Genomic DNA, 23,948 nt, shown 5'->3' on the forward strand with positions numbered 1-23,948 from the left:
TTTGCCCAGGAACATGGGGTAACTCATGTCCCCAGGCACAACCAATCTGGTCACGTGAGGGCACAAAATCGACCCCTTACGTACCAGATGCCTTCCAGCCCAGCAGCCTAGGCTCGAGAAAAACTGCTGGGCAGGGAAGAGGGTCTGCCCTTGGCTCAGCTCAGCTGCCCTTGGCTCCTCTTCCTGGCCCAGGAGCGGGGCACAAGAGAAACTTGCGCTTGCTGCTGGACCGGGAAGAGAGGCTGCCCTCGGCTTAACTGCCCTCTGCTCCTCTTCCTGGCCCAGCAGCCGGGCCAAGAGAGAAACTCGCACCACCACTGCTGGGCTGGGAAGAGGGGCTGGAGCCCGACTCACTCGCAAGTAAGCAGGGTTCCACGCCGGGGAGAGGGTCACCCAGAGGGGTTTTTGCCTCTGGGAGCCATTTGGCCCCCATACGCCTCTGCCACAGTGTGTCTGAAAGCTTAGGGTTGTTGCACTGTAGCCATGTACCCCCTCCTCCGACACACACAAACTATGGAAGTAAGAGACTTGATGTAATCATGGAAGCATTAGCTGGGAAACACAAATGATCTTAATTTTGAAAACAAAGGTGCTAAAGTTCAACATATGGTGCAGCTTGCCAACTGCTTTTAGAGAAAACAATAGCCGTTATATAAAGGCATACCTTTTAAGTTTGTTTGTTTTTAACTTCAGGACCCAAAACATTTAAGGTCAGCAATGCATCCAAACCAGGATCAGGCACTAAGCTAAAATTCTAAGTTAGATGTCCAGTTATACACTTATATAAGAAGTCCAACACAAAATATAGGGTAAAGATTTAGAGCAGTCACATTCATAAATGTTTCTGTTCTCGTTACTCTTATTTATATGAATGCCAGGCAAAATTTTGAGGCAAAAAAACCTCATGTCTCCACTACAAAGGAAGAAGCTGGCATATCAGAGTTTCTTTCAACCCTTCAGGATACCTCTTCTACTTACAATAGAAGCAAATTGATTGTTTTGCGAGTAATACCACTGCAATTGATTTTTCTTCTCACTACTACCACCCCAGCACAGAGGAATACATTTTTAAAGTAGTTTCTAAATAAATGCAGTTTTTAAAAAGTGAATGCCCACGAATATAAATGAAGTCTTATTAGGTTAGAAAAATCAGTGTAATCATTTTACAAAAAGTGCTTAATCAGCTTAGGGAGGCTATTATAGGCACAGTATGCATTAAACAGCATTTCCCCTTTTCCTAATAGCTGTGGGGAAAGCAAGAGCTGAGAGGAAAAATCTATTTCCATTGATGCACAAAGGATTAACCACTTGAACACTCCCTAATATATGGGTTATAGTAGGCCTGAGAAATATCTAGAGTTGTTCACACCTGTTTTCACTAAAGAACAGTATCAAACTCTTCTAAAGTATTATTGAGCTTCACAGCCTCTGCGGGGCAAAGGTGATGCTTTCAACACAAAAATAATAAGCTCACATTAATTTCAACACAACCCTTAGAGGAACCATTAGTTGAACAGAGACTAACATTCAATTTCAAATAATTTGTACACAGCAACATGTACACCATTTTCTAATATCTCAAATATGCACAATTTTCCCATTAAGGTATCTTCCAAAAATATCCAGAGGAAGGTGCCATATCTTTCTATCTATTCATTCCTTTTGGTTACCATTTGTCATACTCAGTATTGTAGTATGGGAAACATATTAGAAAAATGAAATGTTTTTTAGATCAGGCATTTTTAGCGCCAGTGACAAAAACATAATGTATGAATCTTATCCTGAGGCAGGCACCTGGCGACTTCTTCTGATAACTGAAGAGGCCCATCTACCATTCTCTTAATTCTTGCCAAAGCAAAGCAATCTCTCATCATCTCTGGTGAGCCCCATCAGCAGATTCTGAATTATGATAGAAACAGACAGTGTGATGGTGGGCCTCTATAGACAGGGATCTCAACACCAAATGTCCAGCATCCAGTCATAAGGTCCCTAGTATAAATATCTGATGACTTGTGCCTACCAACTATTGGAAAATTCACCTGCTAGGCTAACTTTTCTCACCTGGTCATCTGTACTGTCACACCAAATGGTCAGCAAAATTTTAGTACACATCAACCTCTAAAGGACAAAATAACAAGGCTACTCTCTCATGCTTTGCTTGTATATTTGGAAATAAGTCAATAGGGTTATATATCTACCCATCTCTATAATAAGAGTTAAATCCATTTTTATTTGAGGGGGTCACCACAGCATATATGATTCTCTTCCATTTTATCCTCACAACAGCACTATGAGGTAAGTTAGGCTAAGGACGACAGGTCAAAAATCACCCAGTGAGCTTCACAGATGATTGGGGTCAGGAATCCAAACTCCCCTATCTTAGTCTGAAATTCTAACCACCACACCACACACTAAATATTTAGGAGGTGTTTTATTTTTCCCGCCTGACCATTTTGCTGTCTGGTCAATTTCACCCTCAGCTTGCACCCAACATTTGTGCGCCGTTGAAGGGATTCTCCCTGCTGCCATTTGCTGAAGGTTGCCCCAGGAGGTTTGCTGTGCTGTGCTGTGATCCTGGGCGCCTTTTCAGCCCAAAAACTTGCATGGATGTACTCAGCTGGTCCTGGAAATATACAGTTTTCCTATTTTAAAAACTTTCTGGAGGAACTATCTTCGAAGGTACACAGACACACATGAGAGAATCTTAGCCACTTGGAGGACTCCCATTGAAAAGCACTGGGACCACTGAGGACTGATGTACCACCCATTAAGAAGCACTGCCCACACAAATTCCAGGGAGGTCAAGAGCAAGTTTAAAAGGAGGAAAGTTCTTTCTCATCAACATGAAGCAATCATGCTTGATACAGTCTCCATACTTGTTCATTCCTACTCCTTGTCACTGTCTGGGGCTAGTGAAAGAGGGGAAAGACCATGACCAAGGACAGCCTAGAGAAGGGGTAGGGAACCTGCGGCTCTCCAGATGTTCAGGAACTACAATTCCCATCAGCCTCTGTCAGCATGGCCAATTGGCCATGCTGACAGAGGCTGATGGGAGCCAACAATTCCTGTTGAACATCTGGAAACCGCAGGAGCCACAGGTTCCTACCCAACCTAGAAGGAAAATGTGTGTACCTGCAAAAAGCTTGTCTTGGCCCTCAACATTTTTCTGCACAGCATAACAACAAATCCAGCAAAAGGGGCAGGGCAAAAGAGACTGGGTAATGCTAGGCTCTGAAATAATGATCCACATTAGTCCTTTCCCCAATTGCAAGTTTAGCATGATAAAGACACCAAAATGGGGGTATTAGTTTTTATATATTTTATATTCATTTTAACAGAGGTGTTTTTTTTGGGGGGGGGGGGGGTTCAATGAAACTACTTCCCATAACCTTCCTAGATTTCCATGATCTAATAAATCATGATCCTACACCAAGTTATTTTTCATTTGTATAATCTGTAGTATGCAATTATAGCATAATTAAATGCATTATCTTTTGATTCTGCAATTTACATTGAGATTTGATGAGAAAACCAGACAATAAAGGAATTAAACAAAGAAATAAATATTTTATAAAAACTATTAATCTCTTAGTCATTTTGTTAAAGATACAGCCCAGTTCTGGACTATATCATACTCCTTTGGCATGACATAACCAAGAACACTGCCTTTCCTAACAAAGTAATATCTACCTTTGAGCAGTATCTGCTATTAAATGTTAAATGTGATTACTACAATTTAACTAGATAAAAGAAATAGAAATTGCTAAAAGAAATATCAGCATTTGCTTGCAAAACAAAGAGATGCCTTTGATTTGAAATACAGTATTTACAAACCTACAGCCATCAGTGAATGATATCTTGGTCTATTCTGAGGAGAAACTATGCAACTGGGACATTAGTTACTGAGTTCTTATCGCAAGCATTCAAATGACATACAAATTAAAACTGTGTGTGACTGGAAACTAATTATCTCTTAATTAGGTGTTTGACTTGTTTTTAAATTTTTAATTGAAATAATCTACTATTTACAGTGCTCCCATGCCTTGGCACATAATTCTTATCACCACAATTATTTTTTCAAAGCAAATTCATTTAATAGGTGAATAGAAGGGGGAAGGTTGAAAGGCAAGTTGAGGATCACCTAGACCAGTCTCTGGACTGTGAAGAATGCTATAATTAATTTTTTCCCAGCAAATTTATCAAGTTGTTTCAAAAAGCAAATTTATCAAGTACTATATAAAAATATTGGTTCATTTTCCAAATTGTACTACAAGGGCTGGATCCAGATTGAATTGGCTCTCTCCACTGATATCTCTTCCCACAGCAGACCCTCTACAATACTGTTCTTTAAAGTCCCCTATCACCCATTACCTACATTGTGTGGAGATCAGTGGTTGTATGGAGGGATTATATACTGAGAGTATCATTATATACAAAGAGTATCAAGGCATCTAGCCCTAAAGTATAACTTTAGAAGATGAAGCATCAAAATTCTCAATGCAGAGTAATTTTTTCTTCATATATCCACACTGTTTCCAGATCATTCTTTATATTTAGGACCTGGAAATCCCCCAGAATTACGGCCTTTCTCCAGACTACAGGGAGTACCATTGTATACTACTGAAAGTATAAGGAATGAATTTTTCTCAGCACATTTTTTAATGCTGAAAAGAAGCCCCCTCAGCTTATACTTTCGAGTATATGCACGGCCTGAATTAAGATAGCCAGGAGCTGGGGCTGCTGTGGGGATCCAGTAAACTTATGTTGCTGCTTTTTTTTCCTAACTTTCACCAGAGGAGCTGTAAAAAACAAGCTGTAAGGACAACTCTGCATAGCATTTCACAAGCCAGGAGTTGTGTGAAGTAGTAGTATGTGGGTTAGTGTTAAAAAGGAAACCAGAGGCATTTCTCCTCCTAAGAGGGGTTATTGAGGTTGGTGTTGCATTCTAAGATTAATACAAGTTTCTTCATACAGTAGTTTACTGCCAAAATACTCGATGTTGCACTGAGCACAAAGGAACTTTCTTTGAGAGCAGAAGTTTAGGCTGGCATGGCTATGAATCCCAGAATTATTCTACATTTGAGAGGAAAGGCAGTGGTTCATTTGTGTTCCAGGTGTGCTGGAAAGCTGCTCGTCCCTAATGCAAACTCTGTTAAGCAATCTCATCTTGCTCCCAGATCTTCTGTTTTAAGCTGCTATTGAGTCAAGTTCGAAGGCTTATACTCAAGTCAATAAGTTTCCCATTTTTTGTGGTAAAATTAGGTGCCTCAGCTTATATTCGGGTCGGCTTATAATCGAGTATATACCGTGGTTCCCCTGGGCAAAATGAATGCTTTGGAGAGTCAACTTTATGGCATCACATCCCTTTGAGGATCCTCCCTTCCTCAGGCTTCATTCCCAAATTTCCAGCAGCTTCCCAGCCTAGATCTGGAAACCCTACCCTCCCTCATCCACAGCCAGTGGATGAGGAACATGGCAGCCCTAAAGCATAAAGCGTCTTCCTTCAACAATCAAATTCCACTAACACACAGGATTTTAACAAGAAAACAACTGGACAGGAGCTTTTTAAAAATGCAAAGATAGTACGTAGATTAATGTTTTAATCCAAAAACTAATATGCCCTCTGTTGCAGGTCAGGTAACTCACTACATAAAAATTAGCCAAATATTTTTTAAAAAATATATGCTGCATATGATTAATGCTACAGCTTGCAAACTGGTATAATGTCTCACTGTAGAGTAGCTAGTTTCTAGAAGCCAGGTAAGATTTAACTTAATCTGATTGAAACATTAGGAGTGTTATAATTTTTACTAACCTGTATTTTGATTGGCCATGAAAAATTGCTGACATATACATAGAAAGTTATATTTGGGTTGCTCCTAAAGTTGAATTTTTCACAGGAAAAACTATCCCTGTACTCCTTGATATTAGCTTTTGAAAGCACAGGAATCTCTTCTCCGGATATCGTTCCAGCTATAATAAAAAAAATACATAAACATAATGAAAGGCAGACTTTTTCTTTCAGTTTGTAGCACATCTGTTCCTAAGAACTCAATACACTAATAAGTATACTTCACCAGAGTTATATGCTGAAACAAATTCACATCTCAAAAAGGCTTTATCACAATTTCAGCAAATATAACGGAGCTGTTCTAACACCATTTCCAGAAAATGTTTAGTGGAGAAGAATTTTGGGCCCATCACAGGTCAGTCTCCCACAATATATTGCATGTTTGCAAATAAATGTTTGCCCTTCAAATGTTATATGCTCCTCAGTTGTAAACATGGCAGAGACTTGGGAAACAGATCAGTCACACAAAGCTTGAGTGGCGGGGAGAAATGTCCTGTTCCTACCCATTCTGCATGATTAATTAAAATGCTATCAATAGTGTTCTCCTTGGATATATTTTCAGAAAGTCAACAGAACCAACTGAAACAAACTTTCTAAACAAAGCTTTTCTTTCCCTTTATTAAAACCAATAGAGAAATGGGGTTCAGAGGGTTTTTTCTTTTTTAAAAAAAAAGAGGAAGATAAGCAGGTTCTTTTATCTGCACACACAGAAGAATTTTATTGTTTGATATCAATGTTAAGGTTAATAATTAAATTCCTAGCTTCAACATTGAAACAAAGAAATTAAAAATCTCAGCTCTGCAGTAGTTAAGAAAGTAATTTATCTTAATTAAAATCACTTCGTTCATAACACTGCCATTCTACAAATTTAAAGAGCATACAAGGTTTTGCTGCCCAAGTAATTTTAATTGAATAGGGAAGAAAGTTAACATGTTAATGAACCTTTATTCAGATTGCAAATTATTATCTGAGTTTTAAGTAATATCATTAATAATGGCATAATGAGAATCGGAAAAGAATACATTTTATTAAGCTTTATTAATAAGAAACAAAACGGCAATCATGTAAATATAGTTTAGACTATTAGTGCTTTAGACAATATGGCTTAAAAAAACCCATCAAGGGCTTTCTTACCTGTAGAACCAATAGACCAAGTGATATTCAGGTTAAAGTTGTTTGATGCATTAATTGATATGTCCAAATTTTTGTTTGACTAAAAATTTAATAGGAAAATAAGAACATTACAAAAGTCTGTTATTTGAATTAATCGTCCTAATAAAAATAAATACAGTCATTCTAAGGGATCCCCTGATTCTAAACATATTGATCATGTAGTTAGAAAGTTCTGAAAATACAAGGAGGGTTTCCTTTTCTACAGCTGAAAACAGGGAAGATCTTTATACACTTCTATGCCCTAGCCTAGCACAGTGATGGCAAATCTTTTTGGCTCAGCTTGTAATACATTTGGAAAATGCTTAACTTTATTCTGCTGGCGAGCCACCCCTCCCCCTGAACAAAACAGAAACAATTATTTATTTATTTATTTATTTATTTATTTATTTATTAAAATCTAGTCCAGTGATGTGTGGTGCTCAATTTCAAACAGGGAGAATGGTTATTGTCAGGTGTTGGTGAATGCCACCGTGTCAGCCAAATCATTGGGGCATGTTACCTTCAACACATGTGTCATAGGTTCGCCATTACTGTCCTAGCATATGCATGTGGAACCCTGAACCAATCATTTAAAATCAGAGCCCAACATGTGCTCAGAATTTACTTCAGAATTAAAGTAATGTGGTACTGAGAAATCAAAGCTCCACCACAGGGTAAGTAGCTGCACACACAAAAATTGCTATATTTTTAAAGAGCAAAGCTGATTATTACACAGGTATAGGCTAGGTTCATATATAAAATTTAACCATGGTTAAGTAAAAACATGCATGCATCTTGCTTGTGATGGGCTTCCCCACCCCAGACCAAAAGGAAAAGTTCTGGCAGGCCAATGGCCTTAGAGGCCACTTTTCCCCAACAAGGGCAATTCCACTCCCAAGCAAGGAGTAGCTCTCATCCTGTTCAAGGTGGCCCTCATTACCACAACTGTGGCAAGTGGGCAGCCCTTGCAGCTGCCATTGTGATGAACTAATGACTGTTGCCCCAAGCTGGGCAGATCAACAGCCATAACAGAGTGCAAGGCTACACAGACCTGTGTGGGGCAGGAAAATTGTCACAAGTGGCTGAACCACTCCTTTGAAGGGCAAGTGAGCAACTACCGCAAGCAAGGTATCTTTGGCTCCTTTCCCTTCTCTGTTGAGGGGTCAGAATGTTAAAAAGAAATTCAAATCCAATAGCATTTCAAAGACCAACAAAATTTTCCAGGATATAAGCTTTTGTGAGTCACTTCATCAAGAACAAATAGAATATTTCTTCGTGGCAGAGAAGATAAAGGAGTCAGGGTCTTGAGTATGATCCTGCCAGAAGTCAGGTTTATGCATTTTTTTTAAAAAAAAATAACCATGATTAAACAAGAGACCTAAGTGCAACAGCAATGTCCACATTGACAAATAAATGCACTTGATGATATGCTTCAAGGAGCAGCAGTGGCGTAGGAGGTTAGGAGCTCGTGTATCTAATCTGGAGGAACCGGGTTTGATTCCCAGCTCTGCTGCCTGAGCTGTGGAGGCTTATCTGGGGAATTCAGATTAGCCTGTACACTCCCACACATGCCAGCTGGGTGACCTTGGGCTAGTCACAGCTTCTCGGAGCTCTCTCAGCCCCACCTACCTCACAGGGTGTTTGTTGTGAGGGGGGAAGGGCAAGGAGATTGTAAGCCCCTTTTAGTCTCCTACAGGAGAGAAAGAGGGGATATAAATCCAAACTCTTCTTCTTCTTCTTCAGTTACAGTACTACATGTGTAGAATCAGATACAGTAACTTCAAGTCAAGTTGTTCTACAGTTGGTTTTAAGTAACAACCGATGCCAATAACGCAACCTATGAATTTACATCAATAAGCTATTGTCAGGTAATATACAACATTATAAAAGGCTTCTTCATATTCCATTCGAGTCAAAGAACTATCTGCTATGGGCCAGTGGAAAAAGATGTAGCCTGGAATTTGCCATCAAGCACGGAACAGGTGCCTAATGTATACCTTATTTTATTTATTCATTATTTTGATTTAATATCCTGGTCTTCCTGCTGGAGCAGACTCAGAGCAGCCAACAATATAAATAAAATACCATTTATATAAAATATCATAAATACACATCTAAAATCTTCTAAATCCTTTATTACTAATACCCTCCAGAGGGAATGCTACTGTCATTTCAGTGTTCTTTTTTGTGAAGAGATAAATGTGAAAGATCAACTTTTCTTTGGGAGATAAGACTAATATCATTACACTCAAGACATTTCATCAATCCAGCATGACTGTTTAGTTTAGTAATGCTTACACTTTATTGTATACACATGTACTCTAACTATCATTTAAACTCCAGAGATAAAACATACTAGGTTAAATGTCCAGCAAATCCAACTGACTCACACCTTAACATCAAGTAAGGAGTTGGCTGAAGTTAAGCAGCTACCGTGTCTATAAATCAATCTTGAAGACTGCAACATTGATAATAGGTCAACTGCACACAGAAAGGTTGCTTCCAAGGGATTTACTCCATCCCAGAAAACAACAGAAGGAGATTAAAGATCATCTGGATTTCTGGAGGTGTAACTTTACCAAGATATGTTGGAAGAAAAGTTGGTTTGTGGTCTAAAGTAAAATAGGTATATATCTTACTTCAAAATCCATATTCCTATTTACAAATTTTAACAAGTTGATGAAACATATGTCCTACTTTTCCTAAACCAAAAACATTGTTTGTTTCATTCCTACTAATTGTTCCCATAGTGCAGGACAAAAGAAGAACCAAATACAATGAAAACCTAGGCCATGAACACAAAGTGATCATTTTAGAGATAATATATTATATTGGCTCACCTGTTCAGGATTTGCAATGAAGTTTATGGCAGTGTGATGGCGATCATCTTCTTGTAATAAACTGAAGGTAAACTGATAGTCAATCAGCAAGCTATCTGTGGACAAAATATTTAGAAGTGAACAGCTATTTATTTATTTCCAGATACATCTCTAGAGTCCTGCTCGAAACAGTTTAATGAAAGAGCTTACAAGTAAAAGTGCATAATGAAACACATACATTGTGTTAAATTCAGCATAGCTGGATTCAAGTATGCATTTTTAGCTGAGATTTATCAGGCCTTGAGCATAAGATTACCTGGACTCTGGGACAAATAATATACTATGGAATTAGGGACAGACTGGGCTGGAAGTCTTTCTCACCTTCTGTGCTTTTGCCTTAGTTTGCTGCTTCCAGCCTACTGAAGGCACAGCAGGAAGGAAACACAGTGGGAAATGTAACAATACTGAGAATCAGAGTACAGCACTTTCCCATTTATTATGCCAAAAAATACAATAACTTTTAGTAATTTATCTGAAGGAGTTCAATCTCACCTGAGATTCAAAGAGGATCACCACAGGCAACAAGAAGGTATAACAAAAATTTAAAACAATAACCTAGCAGGGTTAAAACATGCACAGACTAAAACATAACTAAGTCTTTTCAATAGTTACTTTACTCTCCACAAAAAGCTCTCTGAGAAAAAAAGCTCTTTTCAAATGTCTTCAGAGGCAGAAAGCAAAGGTTATTGATGATGATGATAAAGACAAGAAATATTTCTGTTACATTCCAGGGGGACTTATTACTGTGGGGTTTAGGTTTCCTCATGGGGGACTTCAGCAAAAAATCGACAATATGGTTAACTAATGATTCGAAGTTGGAAACTGTCTCATGTGGTGAGTCAACATTAACAACAAGAGAAGCACTACTACAAAGACTATGGCCCTTTCCGCACGGGCAGAATATGGAGGCCTGGGGACAGCAAAAACCCCGTCTCCAGGCCACCATTCGCACAGGGGCATGGCTGCTGCGCAGCAGCCGCCACCCTCGCCCGCTCCCGACCCGGCCTTGAAGCGGCATTTCCAAATGCGCTTCCCCAAGCGTGGTTTTGGAATGCCGGCTTGGAGCCCACTACCCGTCTTGAAACGGCAGCGGCTTCCAAGCGCCTTCCCAGGCAACTCCGCCAGTTCCGCCCAGCCCTCCGACGTCGCGAGGAGCCTGGGGACCGCATACTGCCCCTGGAGCCCTGGAAGCGCGCACAGGGCAGGGGGGCGTGTCCCCTGGCCTCAGCGACGTGCCGGAGGGCTGCGGGACTGGTGAGTCGCTCTGACGATGGTGCAGCTCTGGGCCGTCGTCCCAGCCGGTTCTGGGACCGTCCATGCGGGGCAGCGTGGGTTACGCTGACCCAAACCCTTCCGCCTCCGTGTGGAAGGAGCCTATGAGACCTAAACAAGTCCTGGAGTGAAACAGCCAAGTTGGAGGACCAAATCAGTCTGGATAGATACCCAGCTGATGGCATACAGACCCTACAAGCTTCTTTACACTTGGATAGAACCAGACAGAGAGGGACGTGATCACCTAACAGGAAATCCCCAATTCGGAAGGTTTGAACCATGGATTTCAAATATGGAGAAATCAAACAGTAGTCAATAACACTACAGTCGGTAGAGGAGATTAATGTAAAGTCCTGGGAATGATCATAACATACTAGACCATTTAACCACAGTTTATTGTGGCTAATAGCCAATTGAATTAGTTTCTTGCCAGCTGCATTGATATGATGGTCTTTAGAATTGTGAACTGTGGGTAGTAGTAGAAAGGAGGAATAATCATCATCAAGCCCCTCATGTTCGAGAAAAGATACTAAATCAGCACCGACTCTTGCGTTAAAGTCCCCCAGTAGTAGGATTTCACTGGAAGGATAGTTAGATTCAGGTTCCTCCAAAAAGGAGGACAGACTATCCCATAAATCATCTAGGGGTGCTTAGGCAAACAGGGGGAATATATACGTTGATGAAGATCAATGAATTATTTTCCCATTGAATCAGGATAGCCTGAGCAATCTGAGAACGAGATGCAAGTACATTGGGATTGAGAGAAGTAGCAACCAGAGTGCAAAGGCCCCCAGAAGGGTGATCAGGTTTACATGTTTTAGTTGCTGGGAGACAAAAGGGTTCAAAAACTTTCATTCATATAGTATGGGAGGACCAGGTCCCATGAAGAAGGATTAAATTAGCCTTTGCAGGGAAATCACAAAAATAAGAGTTCTGCGATTTATTTCCCTATCCTGAGATATTCCAAGAAAGGATGGAGAGCTTTGTCAAATCCTGGCATTACTTGGCTAGATCCGAGGTCATAATTTCAGAAGAATCATATTGAATGCATCCATTGCCATGTTTCCTTGCCAACACAGTCAAGGGTGCATGTAGCTCTGAGTCCATAACAGAGCAGTTGTTTGAAATGATCTTAGATATATGTTGTCTGGTTGAGTTGTTCAAGGAACTGCTAGGATGGTGTATTTCAATTGGTACTTGAACAGAGGTGCCGGAGGATCCAGTGGTGCCAAAAGTGTTGTCAAAATTTAAGGGGGGGGCAACATCCGTAAAACCGGGGTGGTAAGATCCGAAGGTTCACCTGTAAGTATGGGAAGTGCCAGCCCCAATTCTTTGAGCTCCTTGGCCCTTGATTTACCTATAGATGTAGAAGAATGACCACTGCTCAAAACCTTTTCGGACCTGAGATCTATGTCCATGTCCAAAGGAATTAAAGGGGCTTGGTGGCATTTGTAATCCAGTTGAAGTGGAGCAACAGACTGACTTGCTGCAAAGGTGCATGAGTATTCAAAACAATTGTCCAGAAATGAAGCAGACACAAATTCCAAAGGAGGAGAGTGGTAGTCCACTCTATTGGCGATGAACTGACCAGAGCCCTGCTAGGCAGGTCTGTCTGGATCTTGGGAGAGAATAAGACCATCAGCAGTAGTTGAAGAGCAAGTTTTGGTTAGGATGCTATTGCCAGAGGGCATAGAAATACCATTAGCAGATGTGCCCGGGTAAAGGTTATCAGGAGACTGGAAGCCAGCATCACCAGCAGAATCGTCAGTTAGTTCAGCTTGACATTCAAGACATTTCCATTCATCAATAAGACTCTCAATCTCTGGGACAGGTGAACAAATATTAGTAGGAGCTAATCTCCACCCATGTGTTTCCTTATTACCCAATCTCTTTAGTAAAAGGGAAACACCATGAGAAATGTTAAGGCTGTGATTTGTTGCAATTTACTGGAAATAGCCGAGTCCTAGATTCACCTGAGTCCTAGATTCAATATGTCTTTGGGCCTGCTCCTCAGATTCCTTCCTTGCTACCTCTTGCATCCTTATTGCCGCATTAGACACTGACAAACATAGGTCCCATGGAAGGAATCTGCTGCTGTCCAAGCCACAAATGTCACCTCCCTAAATCGATGTGAAGGCCTGGTCCTACAGGGTTCCATAGCCATCTCGTCTCCCTCTCTTCCTCCATTTTGGCCTTTTATTCCCTTTCTTCCTGTCACAACCACTCCCTAACTATCTTGGCTGACAAAAGATTAGGCCACATTTAGTCATTTCTTTTACTTAAAAAAATATGCTCAGCAGAGTTCTCATCTGTCTGAGACTTTCTACCATTTTGTCTTTTGGGCTCATCTCATTTCAATAGGGGGTAATTTCCTCAGGCATTTATGTCTCAAGGATATTTCACATGGTTGTATAACAATATACCAGGCAAAATGCATCTGACTCATAGCAGAACTTCAGCCATGTGCCAGAAGGTATTTGTAATGCTGAAAAACATTCAGCATTGGCAGGAATTTTAACAATAGGATCAAATATTTAAAAGGAACAATGCAGCAGAGGATATTGCTTTATAAAATAAACTGCAGAAAGCCAAAATCCACATAATAAGACAGATTCACATTGGTTTATTGACACAAGCCTCATTTTATTATTAAGACACCCCCATCAGCTAATAATCTTTTATTTCCATTACAAACATTTAATCAAAACAACTACAGCTTATATATCCATAACCTTTATATTCAAAACGTAGTCTACTCAAGAGCTTATTTGTGACTCTGCATAAGACAGACTCACAAAACAAATTACTTTAATTAGGAAAGAAGCCCATATTGATTGCAACCAAATTAAAATGAGACATCTAGCATTAGGAGAGTGAAAAGTCTGGTAACTTAAAGCAACCAGATATTATGTTTCCATCAGCTCATTCCCACCCACTTTACAATGTAAAGGGCTGTCCCTAACCTCCATTGGTGAGAGGCACCACCTTGAAGATTTCACAGCATTTTTCAACAAACAAAAAGTCCACAGTCAAGCACCATCATGCAACTGAAACCAGGGGTCATAACTGAAATTATGATAAGAAATTACTCAAAATCACAATGTAGATACAAACAGATTAGAAACAAATCAATGCTTCAAGGCTTTGATACCAAGATTCAACACCTATACATGATGAGCTAGAGAGCAAGAACAATGAGGAGGAAGAGGAGGAGGAGGAGTTTGGATTTATATCCCCCCTTTCTCTCCTGCACGAGACTCAAAGGGGCTTACAATATCCTTGCCCTCCCCCCTCACAACAAACACCCTGTGTGGTAGGTGGGGCTGAGAGAGCTCCGAGAAGCTGTGACTAGCCCAAGGTCACCAGCTGGCATGTGTGGGAGTGTCCAGGCTAATCTGAATTCCCCAGATAAGCCTCCACAGCTCAGGTGGCAGAGCTGGGAATCAAACCCGGTTCCTCCAGATTAGATACACGAGCTCTTAACTTCCTACGCCACTGCTGCCACTGAGCCAGAAGAAGCTACCCATTTTGAAACAATCCATATTGGCATTTCCCAATGAATGATTACCAAACACATGGGCTGCAATGAAAATTCAGAATGCCTGGACTATATAGTTAGGCAGGTGGCTTGCTTACAACTGATAACTTTTATGACGCTATTTTTGTAATTTTATTGTAATGTTTTTGTTAACCACCTCAAGCAGGTCCCTGAAGAGGGAGTCATGTATATTTTCCAAAATAAGTAAATTAGTGAAACATATTCAATTATTCAGGGCATACATATAAATGTATCTTCCATGTAGAGCCTGAATTGTTCTTAATGACATTTTAAAAAACACTCCTTTGGCACTAGTTAACACCTCATTATAAGGACGTTCGCTGTCTGACTGAAAGTATGATGTGGCCACCTATTCTTAGCTGGCTTCACCTCTAGCAATCATTTTATGTCTAAATCCACCACACTGTGTTACAAAGGTGCCCATCTTCAAAAATATTTGGGACCCCTGGCCTAGGGGATGGGGATGGGATTTTTTAATAAAGAGGCCATGGAGGGGATGCTGTGGGTCAGTGGTCAACAGAGTCAGCAAAAGTGTGCAAGGAACTCAAGCAGGGTGTTATAGAAACATGGAGGTCAGGACAGCATCAGAACTGGACTCTGGAACTGGAAGGGGTACAACAGAGGAGGTGGCTCACATCAACCCAACCGTGTGAATCTGTAAGAAAACAAGGGAGGTGACAGGCAGGATTATTGAAGTAGAGCCGTTTTGGAGATGACTGCACATCTTCCAGAAGTATTAATTAAAATGTAAAATATTTCATTCCTATCTGCAACCTGTTATTCCAGTGCCACAGCATAGATTCTGATTCAGAGATCTGTCATTCCAGTGTGTGACCTATTATTCCACTGCCTGAGCACAGATTCTGTTCCCAGGGGCTGCCCCTCCAGTATGAGTGCTGTCATTCCAGTGTCAAGGTAGTATATATGAGACTTCATTCAAATCCATTCCACATTTTCTTTGCTACCTGTTTTGTATTGAATGAATTTCAACAGAGTCAATGCAAGTCAAATGGCATTCCTGGTTCCCATTGTTTCAAATGGGCCTTCCAGCCTCCCACATTGTTTCCAATGAGCAAACCTGTCGTTCCTTTTAGTACATCCCACCAGAAGAGCAGATGGGTAACAAACAGCGCTGCACTTCTACTTAACTTCTACTTAACATTTTGGGCATCCTTTTTAATTAGTATTAGCGGGCACTATTCATTATTTGCCATTGTGCTGAATGCCCTTCCTGAAGTGCACTGAAGACTCTGTCTACCTCAGTTGTGCTAAGTTCGTAACTGTTATGATTTAGTTTTACTTCTTTTTGTAACGTTGTGTCCATATGAAATGTTTGTTACTTTAAACTTTGTTATTCCTGTTTGAAGTAATTTCACATTTCTTTCCCAACCACAAGGCTGTTGTCATTATATTGATTTAAAATTCCCCCCAATTCTCCAACAGATATCTATGTAGCCAGGGTTCAGCTAGATTACATACATACTTTCACTATAACAAAGAGGAGAATAATGAAAGTATAAGCAGCATACAACTACGTATCAGCTACAGAGTATATAAGTTTTTTATCTCTTTGCTGCTTGAAATATATTCTTAATAAAGCACTAGTAAGTTATCCAAAGAAGGGATTCATCTTCTCTTTCAGGTGTCTTTTGTCCCTTTCATATATGTAATTCACAGCACGTTTTTCATTCAGAAAGTGTTAATTAGCTATAATGATTTTCTTATAGGACTAGCTGTTAAATGTCTCATTCCACATAGATTTCTTTCTATGAGACAAATTTTAATGACGAGCATGAGATGTTAAAGTGCATGTTCCATTTTCTGCTATTAAAATCTTTTAATGTCTAGATTTTTACAAATGTTTGAAATAATTACTTTAATTAGTATTAAGCATATAAAAAGCAACATTTTATGAATAGGTTAATTTACATTGGTGAATTGTTAACATTACTCTGTTAGAAAGTTTTGCATTTTTTTTTACTATGGTTTACATTTCTATTTCCTTCCTGCATTAAAAAAAAAGCACATGTATGTAAAAAAAGAGTTTTTTTTCTTTTACTAGAGTACTTCACCTAGTCAGTGGCATCACTAGGAAGTCCCTATGCAGTTACTCTAAAGCAGAACAGAAGCAATTTACACCCACGTTGCACTCATTAAGACCTACAGAAGGTCAAGAGCAGGCTGAGGCAAGCTGCTCCTTACAAATTATTTGAAATTAAAAAAACAACCACCAGACACTGCAGTGGTTATTGCTTTTTAAAACATCAAACACATCCTCGCACTTCAAAACAAAAGCATTCTTTTGGATAAACAAGAATAGTTAGAATCAATTCTGCATGTCAGTAATGAGTGCTGTAAAAAATCAAGCACTAAAGAAAAACATTTAAATGAGATACAATTCAAAGCAACAGTTTAATTTCCCTAAAGTTGCTTAATTTTTAAAGGAGCAATTCCCTTTCTGATGAGCACACTTGGCTCTGGGAAAGGTTAATGGGAAGTTTCTGCTTGTATCCGACAGGGAATAAACCCATTGTTCCAGTCAAATCTCCATAAAGTATGCCTTAACATTTCACCTCTTAAATGTTTTACCACAGGCCACAAATGTCCAGGCCTCCAAAACACAGAGGGCAAACTTGCATCTGCACAGTGGTAAAGTTATTGCAATAAGCCATTATTCTAAGTGCTGCCTGCATATGAAAGTCATACTTTTTACTTTTAAAAAGTAATGTAGTGTTACATGGCTTTACTGTATCTTAGAGCCATTATTTGGGATGTTTTGAACTACTGATGGTTTTTAGAATTCATTTAGCTCTCTAAAACCAAAGGTATTTTGGTTCTTTTAAGCTGGATATTGTAAAAGAATCTGTACTTTGGTGGCGGGGAATTGATTATCACTTTTATTTTACTTTATTTCATTTATACAGCTTTCTTTCCAAAGGCAACCCCTAAAGCAGCTTCCATTGTTTTCCTCTCCATCATTTTCTCTTTGCAACAATTCTGTAAGGCAGATAAGACTTATGGCATGTGAGTGTTGGAAAAGGAACTGAGATACCCAGGTTTAAGATCATGGATGTTTTATGAGTAACCTCTAGGCAGTATCACTGAGCTTGCAGACTGTATCATGGGGCAAAAGGATTTTAGATGGCACAAAAAGACTAAATGCTGCCACAGTATCAAGCTGGCATAGCATTTGCACACTTCACACCTTTTTTTGCTTATCTTCTATTATATGAGCAAGTCCATCTTTCTCAACCACTTAGACAGTTACTACCAAATGTGTTATTTACATTTAAATTTTCAAAAATAAGGACAAATGTAATTTATGGAATTCTGTCAGAATATCAGCTTTGAGTTCTAAAGGAATAGACAACACACCACATAATACCGTTTATTATAATTCTGATAACTGTTTAATTTTAAATTGGTAGAAACTTGTCCTAGATCGAGTTATTCATTATAGAGACATACAGTCTCTACAGAACTGTTATAGAGAAATAGAGTTTCTACAGAAAAATCAACATTTGTAGAAGGAAACCCTGTTTCACAAACTTTTTGAAGTCCTTTGTTCAAAAGTACGTGGTGATCTAGTAGAACTTGCAAAACGTCACTGACTATTAACCATGACAGTTAAATAGAACCTCCATATTCAGAAGCTGTGTATTCTGAATATTATTTCCTTGGAAGCAATATTAAGGGAGAATCTGACCTCTATTCCCTGCTTGTAGGCCTTGAATTGGATTTTGGTTGGCCAATATGGGAACTAGAATGTTTGATTAAGTGTATGACTGGTTTGATCCAGCAGGATGCTTCTTTTGTCCTAAGGAGAACTGAGTTGGAGCATTCTGTACAATGTTTTTTGAAACTGATTTTACTTGACTAAATTGCAGGAATGGGTTGATGGATACAAACAAAATTCTTTACATGAGAAAAATCACAACATTGTTTTATGCTATTTTTTGTTTTAATATGAATTTCACCATGGTACAACTTAATCCAAATTTACGACACTTTTATTCCTTTAGGAAACATTATTCATGGATTATAGAAATATATTCCATTATCAATGTATTGTGCTATAATTTCTTTCTCTTTTCTGTATCACATGTATATTGTTTTGTATTGCTGATAAGGGCTTCTTGAATACAATCCATTCAGATATATTTTTGTTTGCAGTGCTAGTTTCCCAAAAGAGCTCTATTATTGGGCTGTACAAAATGTTTCTCTAGCCAGGTTATGCAACAGTTGCATATTATACCACTACCAACGCTAACTCGGTATAACCCCAACCCCCTTTTTCATTGCGTTATATATTCAAACACTTTTTTACAAATTAGCTGGAAACCATGCATTGCTGTGAGACCACTTATCCCCTTCTAGTCCAATATTTTGCTCCTAGAAGTAGCCACACAGATGCCACTTGAAGCTTACAATCAGGACAACATTCTTCTTTTTTATCCTAGTATCTGGTACTCAGAGAACTACTGTTTTTAGACACTGCCATACTGGTTTCCTTTGGCTATAATTGATGATAGGATATATACTTCCACGGGCAGAGCAGGTTTGAGTGGCTGGAGTTGATGGTGGTGTGAGTGGCTTAGGGAGTGGGTGAAACTTGTCACACCCTCAGATTCTGCAGGCATCAATTGGTACTGTATTCTGCAGATAAACTTGCAAGTACACACAACTGCATATAAGTTGCAGATATGTTATTTCACAGTTCTCCAGAAGGCTATTTATCTGTAATAGCTTCATTATTTTATATTGTATGTTGTTTATTTAAAAAACAGTGAGTGTACTGATTACATGGAATAGATTACAACTCTGATAAATATAGCACAGATGTGTTTAGAAAGTGAACGGAAAATGAAGACTTCATATTTTATAATGGACTGTTATAAAAAGATCTGGACGCATTTTAACAAAAATGCCATATATAAGGGACATGGGAAAGCCCCAGTCGAACTGATCGGTGCAAAATTAGATTCTGTTCTTAAAGCACTGGGACACAAAATCCCATGGTTCTGTAAGCCCTTTTGCTTTCTTTGATTTAAAGATGTTAAATGTGTAATTTCCAACACTTTGTATTAAGGCTAGCGTTCAAGATGGTTGTTTCACTAGCCCTCTTTAAATACTAGAGAATTTTTAGACAGCATTTATTCTTACAGTCCCAAATATTGAAAACAGAATGACAGTTTGTGGTGATTAAAACTTCTACATTTAACAATAATAAAAATAGCCTCAATCTGCAAAGTCAATTAGTGTCAGATATAATTGCTGAAACCCATTATTCTAAGTCAAGCATGACAGCTTTACAATTACAGTAGGTATTTAGTTTAAACAAATTAGATCCCCAAAGAAAACTAACAGTAAAAAGGAAGTCGCAGAAAATCAAATCGGTGGGCCATTTCTCACAGCTTCCGTGAATTTCTGATGTTGTTTCCAAAATCACAGGCATCAGTTTTTGTTCCTGACTTGATATTTCAACATCATTGATTAAAATGATTTCTGCTAATGACAGTATTACTTTAATTTTCAGTCTACAATAATTTCTCCAAAACATTATTTGAGTTCTGCAAGCCATTTAAACATAACAAGGCTGCCACCTAGTGTTTCGTAGCATTTTCTATTACTCTTTATTCAATAAGCAAAGAAGAAATATTTTCCTTATTAGTAAACTATTTAAATCTATACATTTAAATATATTTGCATGTACAGATAGATGTTGCTCCTTTCAAGCATTTTTAAAAGCATAAATGGTATTTGAATAACAAGCGTTTTGAGCTTGTTTAAATTTGTTTATATTTAAATTCTGTAACTTTAACACGCTCTGACCTGGATGCCCCAGTTTAACTTGATCAAATCAGTTCAGAAGCTAAACAGGGTTGGCCCTGGTTTGTATTTGGATGGGAGACCAGATGCAAACAATGGCAGACCACCTCTGTTAGTCTCTTGCTTTGAAAACCCTGCGGGGTCGCCATAAATTGGCTGCAATTTGATGACACTTTCTACCAGCTTTAGCAAAGCAGATCTAGTTATTGTGCATGTGCAGAGGGATAGATTATTTACTAGTATAATCACAGGCTTTCATATGAACAGTGTCTGCTTCCATCCGTTGATCCAGGGTCATCCGAAGTATGATCCGAAGAGAAAACTAGAGATGTTTCAACATCTAAAGCAGAAGTCTTCACCTGTGCCATCGCAATCCTTCTCCACTATTTCAACAGCTCCAAGTATGAACTCATGAGTTTAGCTGCAGTAAGTACAACAAACAGTAACTCCTTCCTTTAGATGTTCAGAGCACAGTTTCCAAGAAAGTACCTTCTTTCTAAAATAATATGTTTCCTGAAAAAACTAGGTGCTTTAAGTACCTAGTGCTATTATGGTAAACTGTGATGACATGATGAAATGGCAGTAGGATTACAGATATCCATAAACACTTGAGAGACTATTAAAAATTGTTAATGAATGTGACTGGCAAATGAACTATTTTAAGAATACTGATCACCATTGGTTTCCTTCAAAAGGAACAAAACAATGGAGCAGCTGGGGAGAAAACCACAATCAGATCAGACTAGGGGTGAGCAAAGTTGGTAAATTATATTCAGATTTTTCTTACATTTTTCAGGTGCTTAAAATCCAAAATTTACCTAATAAAAAAATCTCCCCCCACTCACCACTGTTTCTCAGGTCCACATCTAGGAAATGATGGCAGGGTTGGGGGGTGGAAGGCTTGAGCTCCAATCCAAAAGGCAAAAAAGCTCTTGTAGCTCTTGTTCCTAACGTTTTACCTGTATCTGTGGCTGGCATCTTCAGAGGTGTATCACAGAGAAAAGTCTGTTACACACTGTGTCTAGTGAGAAAGGAAAGTTTAGTGGGGTATATATTGTCTATGTCCCAGTGTGGGGAACCAATCAGTAAGTGTTTGAGTGGAACTTGCTATGGAAAGGTATGGTTGAGTGCATTGTATTGCAGGTGGGGTTATCAGTCCATATTTTAAGTACTGGGAGCCAAGCTTTGTTAATTCTCAGAGTCTCTTCTTTCTTGTTGAAGTTGTCTTGGTGTTTGTGAATTTCAATGGCATCCCTTGCAATCCGACACACTAACCTTCCGAATTGTCCAGAATTTCAGTGTTTTCAAATCAAATGTTATGTCCAGTTATGTTTAGGACATGTTCTGCTACTGCAGATTTTTCAGGATGGTTAAGCCAACAGTGTCTTTCATTCTTCTTAATACAAGTCTGAATGCTGCATTTTGTGGTTCCTATGTAGCTGAGGCCGCGTGGCCGCCCCCGCCTGGGCGAATGCAGCTTGTGCCGGGCCTGCCCATCTGCAATGGCAGGCCCTGGTCAAGCCGCAGCCACTCTTATAAAAAGTTATAAGTTCTCCAGAAAAGTGAAGGTCACAACCCTTTTCTGCATCTTTTTCTCCTTTATAAACTACAAGATTCTAGTTTTTAATCTCTTTTTACTTAACAAGCATTGTAAAAAAGTTATTTTACTGAATATAAGATCATCAGTGACATTACACTTTCAGTTTACAGTTTTAAAAGAATTAATTAAATTAATTAAATTAATTAAAATCATAAACTGGCATCAGACACCCACCCACCCTCCAAGTGACATTGTGGAAAGCAAGGGAACGGAGCAGGCAAAGGGGGTGCCTCACATACCATTTCATATATTCCAAAGTAACTTATTTTATTTGTTTCTATTTTAATCAATTTAATTCCCCGCCCTTCCCAGTCAAAGCCAGGCTTACAGACATCATTTAACACCAATCACTGAATCAAATTCAATACAATTATAACAATGAACTTTAAAACACAATAAGCATATTGATGGCGAAATCTTGGGTGTCCAAAGGATGCCTACATAGCATAAAATCAAATGTCAACACCATCACATATCTGACCACCACTATTGGGAGGGGGAAGATGGGAAAAGATGTTGGGGGTGGGGGCAGAAAAAGGAAAATGGACCCATGATTGCCTCAAGCAAAAGCCCAGTGGAACACCTCCATTTTATAGGCCTTGTGGAACTGATTTCACACGGCCCTGATGTCAGCTAGAAGGGAGTTCTACCAGGCCGGAATCAGGGCTGAAAAGGCCATGACTCTGGTTGAGATCAATCAAAGGGACCAGGGATCAACAGAAGGTTACCACCAGAGGAACGTAGCATCCTCCATTGGCAATATGGGGAAATGCGGTTTCAGTTAAGAGGTCCCAGACCACACAAGGCCTTAAAGGTTAGCACCAAGACCTTGAACATGATCCAGAATTCAACTGGCAACCAGTGCAGATGACAGAACAAGTCTAATAGGCACTCTTATCAATGTCCCGATAAGGACTCTCACAGCTGCATTCTGGACCAGTTGCAGAACGAATTACAGTAATTCAGTCTGGAGGTGACCTTTGCATGCATCACTGTGGCCATCGGTTTAGCCTGATGAGGATGAAAAAAAGCCAATTTGGCCACCTGTGCAACTTGGACCTCCTCCTTTTCAACCTCCATTCTGGAGGGGAACCTTTTGACGATCCCCAGCCTGAGAGATATTTGGGTGGCTTCAACAATTGGCATCTGTTTATTTATTGTTTTACTGGCTGTAGTTTTAATTGATGTGGTTGATGAGGGCCATGGGACTCTCCAGAACTTGCCCATCCTCCTTCTTGTATGAGAACCTATAGAAGGCAATGGGTACACAAGCTTCTGGGGAAGAGTAATATAGCAGTGGATCAGATGCATTCTGTCAGGTGATCATAGCCAAAGATGCACACAATCTGCCTACAGTATTCTTCATACACTTCACTTTATATGGATATAATATCCACAGGTTCTTTTAATACTCCATTGTATAACTTAGAGTGCTTGCTATACTATTAGCTAATAGGAATAGAAATCGTTGGTGTCTAAATTATCTGTAAATTATCTGTGAATGGGTGAAACAGAAATAAAGAATCAAATTAGCTTGCAGCACTTAAAGCTCTTAAAACAGAGCCGTCACCCATTAAGTCAATGAAACCCACCCTAAGGGTTCCATAATATAGATTCACCAGAAAATCAATGTAACAAGATCTGCTCTTGTGACTGAAGAACCAATACCAAGGAAACAAAGCATTTTGTTAATGAGGCATCAACACAGGATGCAAATTTGTTTTTAAAATAATGAATCTATTCTGACTGTAGGTTTAAAATCGACAAGAGACCTAAAACCACAAACATTTTACAATATTTTAAAAA

General features: G+C 39.2%; 1 protein-coding gene across 1 annotated transcript in view; it reads right to left on the minus strand.

Annotated features, from left to right (window-relative positions):
* Positions 1 to 23,948, minus strand: part of ATRNL1 (attractin like 1) — a 575,975-nt gene that overhangs the window by 385,173 nt on the left and 166,854 nt on the right. The window contains exons 21-23 of the mRNA XM_048507055.1: positions 9,844 to 9,938; positions 6,986 to 7,064; positions 5,816 to 5,973 (exon numbers count right to left, since the gene is read on the minus strand). Of these exons, the coding sequence (XP_048363012.1) occupies positions 5,816 to 5,973; positions 6,986 to 7,064; positions 9,844 to 9,938 (332 nt within the window). The remainder of the gene's footprint in view (positions 1 to 5,815; positions 5,974 to 6,985; positions 7,065 to 9,843; positions 9,939 to 23,948) is intronic.

The sequence above is a fragment of the Sphaerodactylus townsendi genome, linkage group LG08 (genome assembly GCF_021028975.2).
Source record: "Sphaerodactylus townsendi isolate TG3544 linkage group LG08, MPM_Stown_v2.3, whole genome shotgun sequence".
NCBI lineage: Eukaryota > Metazoa > Chordata > Lepidosauria > Squamata > Sphaerodactylidae > Sphaerodactylus > Sphaerodactylus townsendi.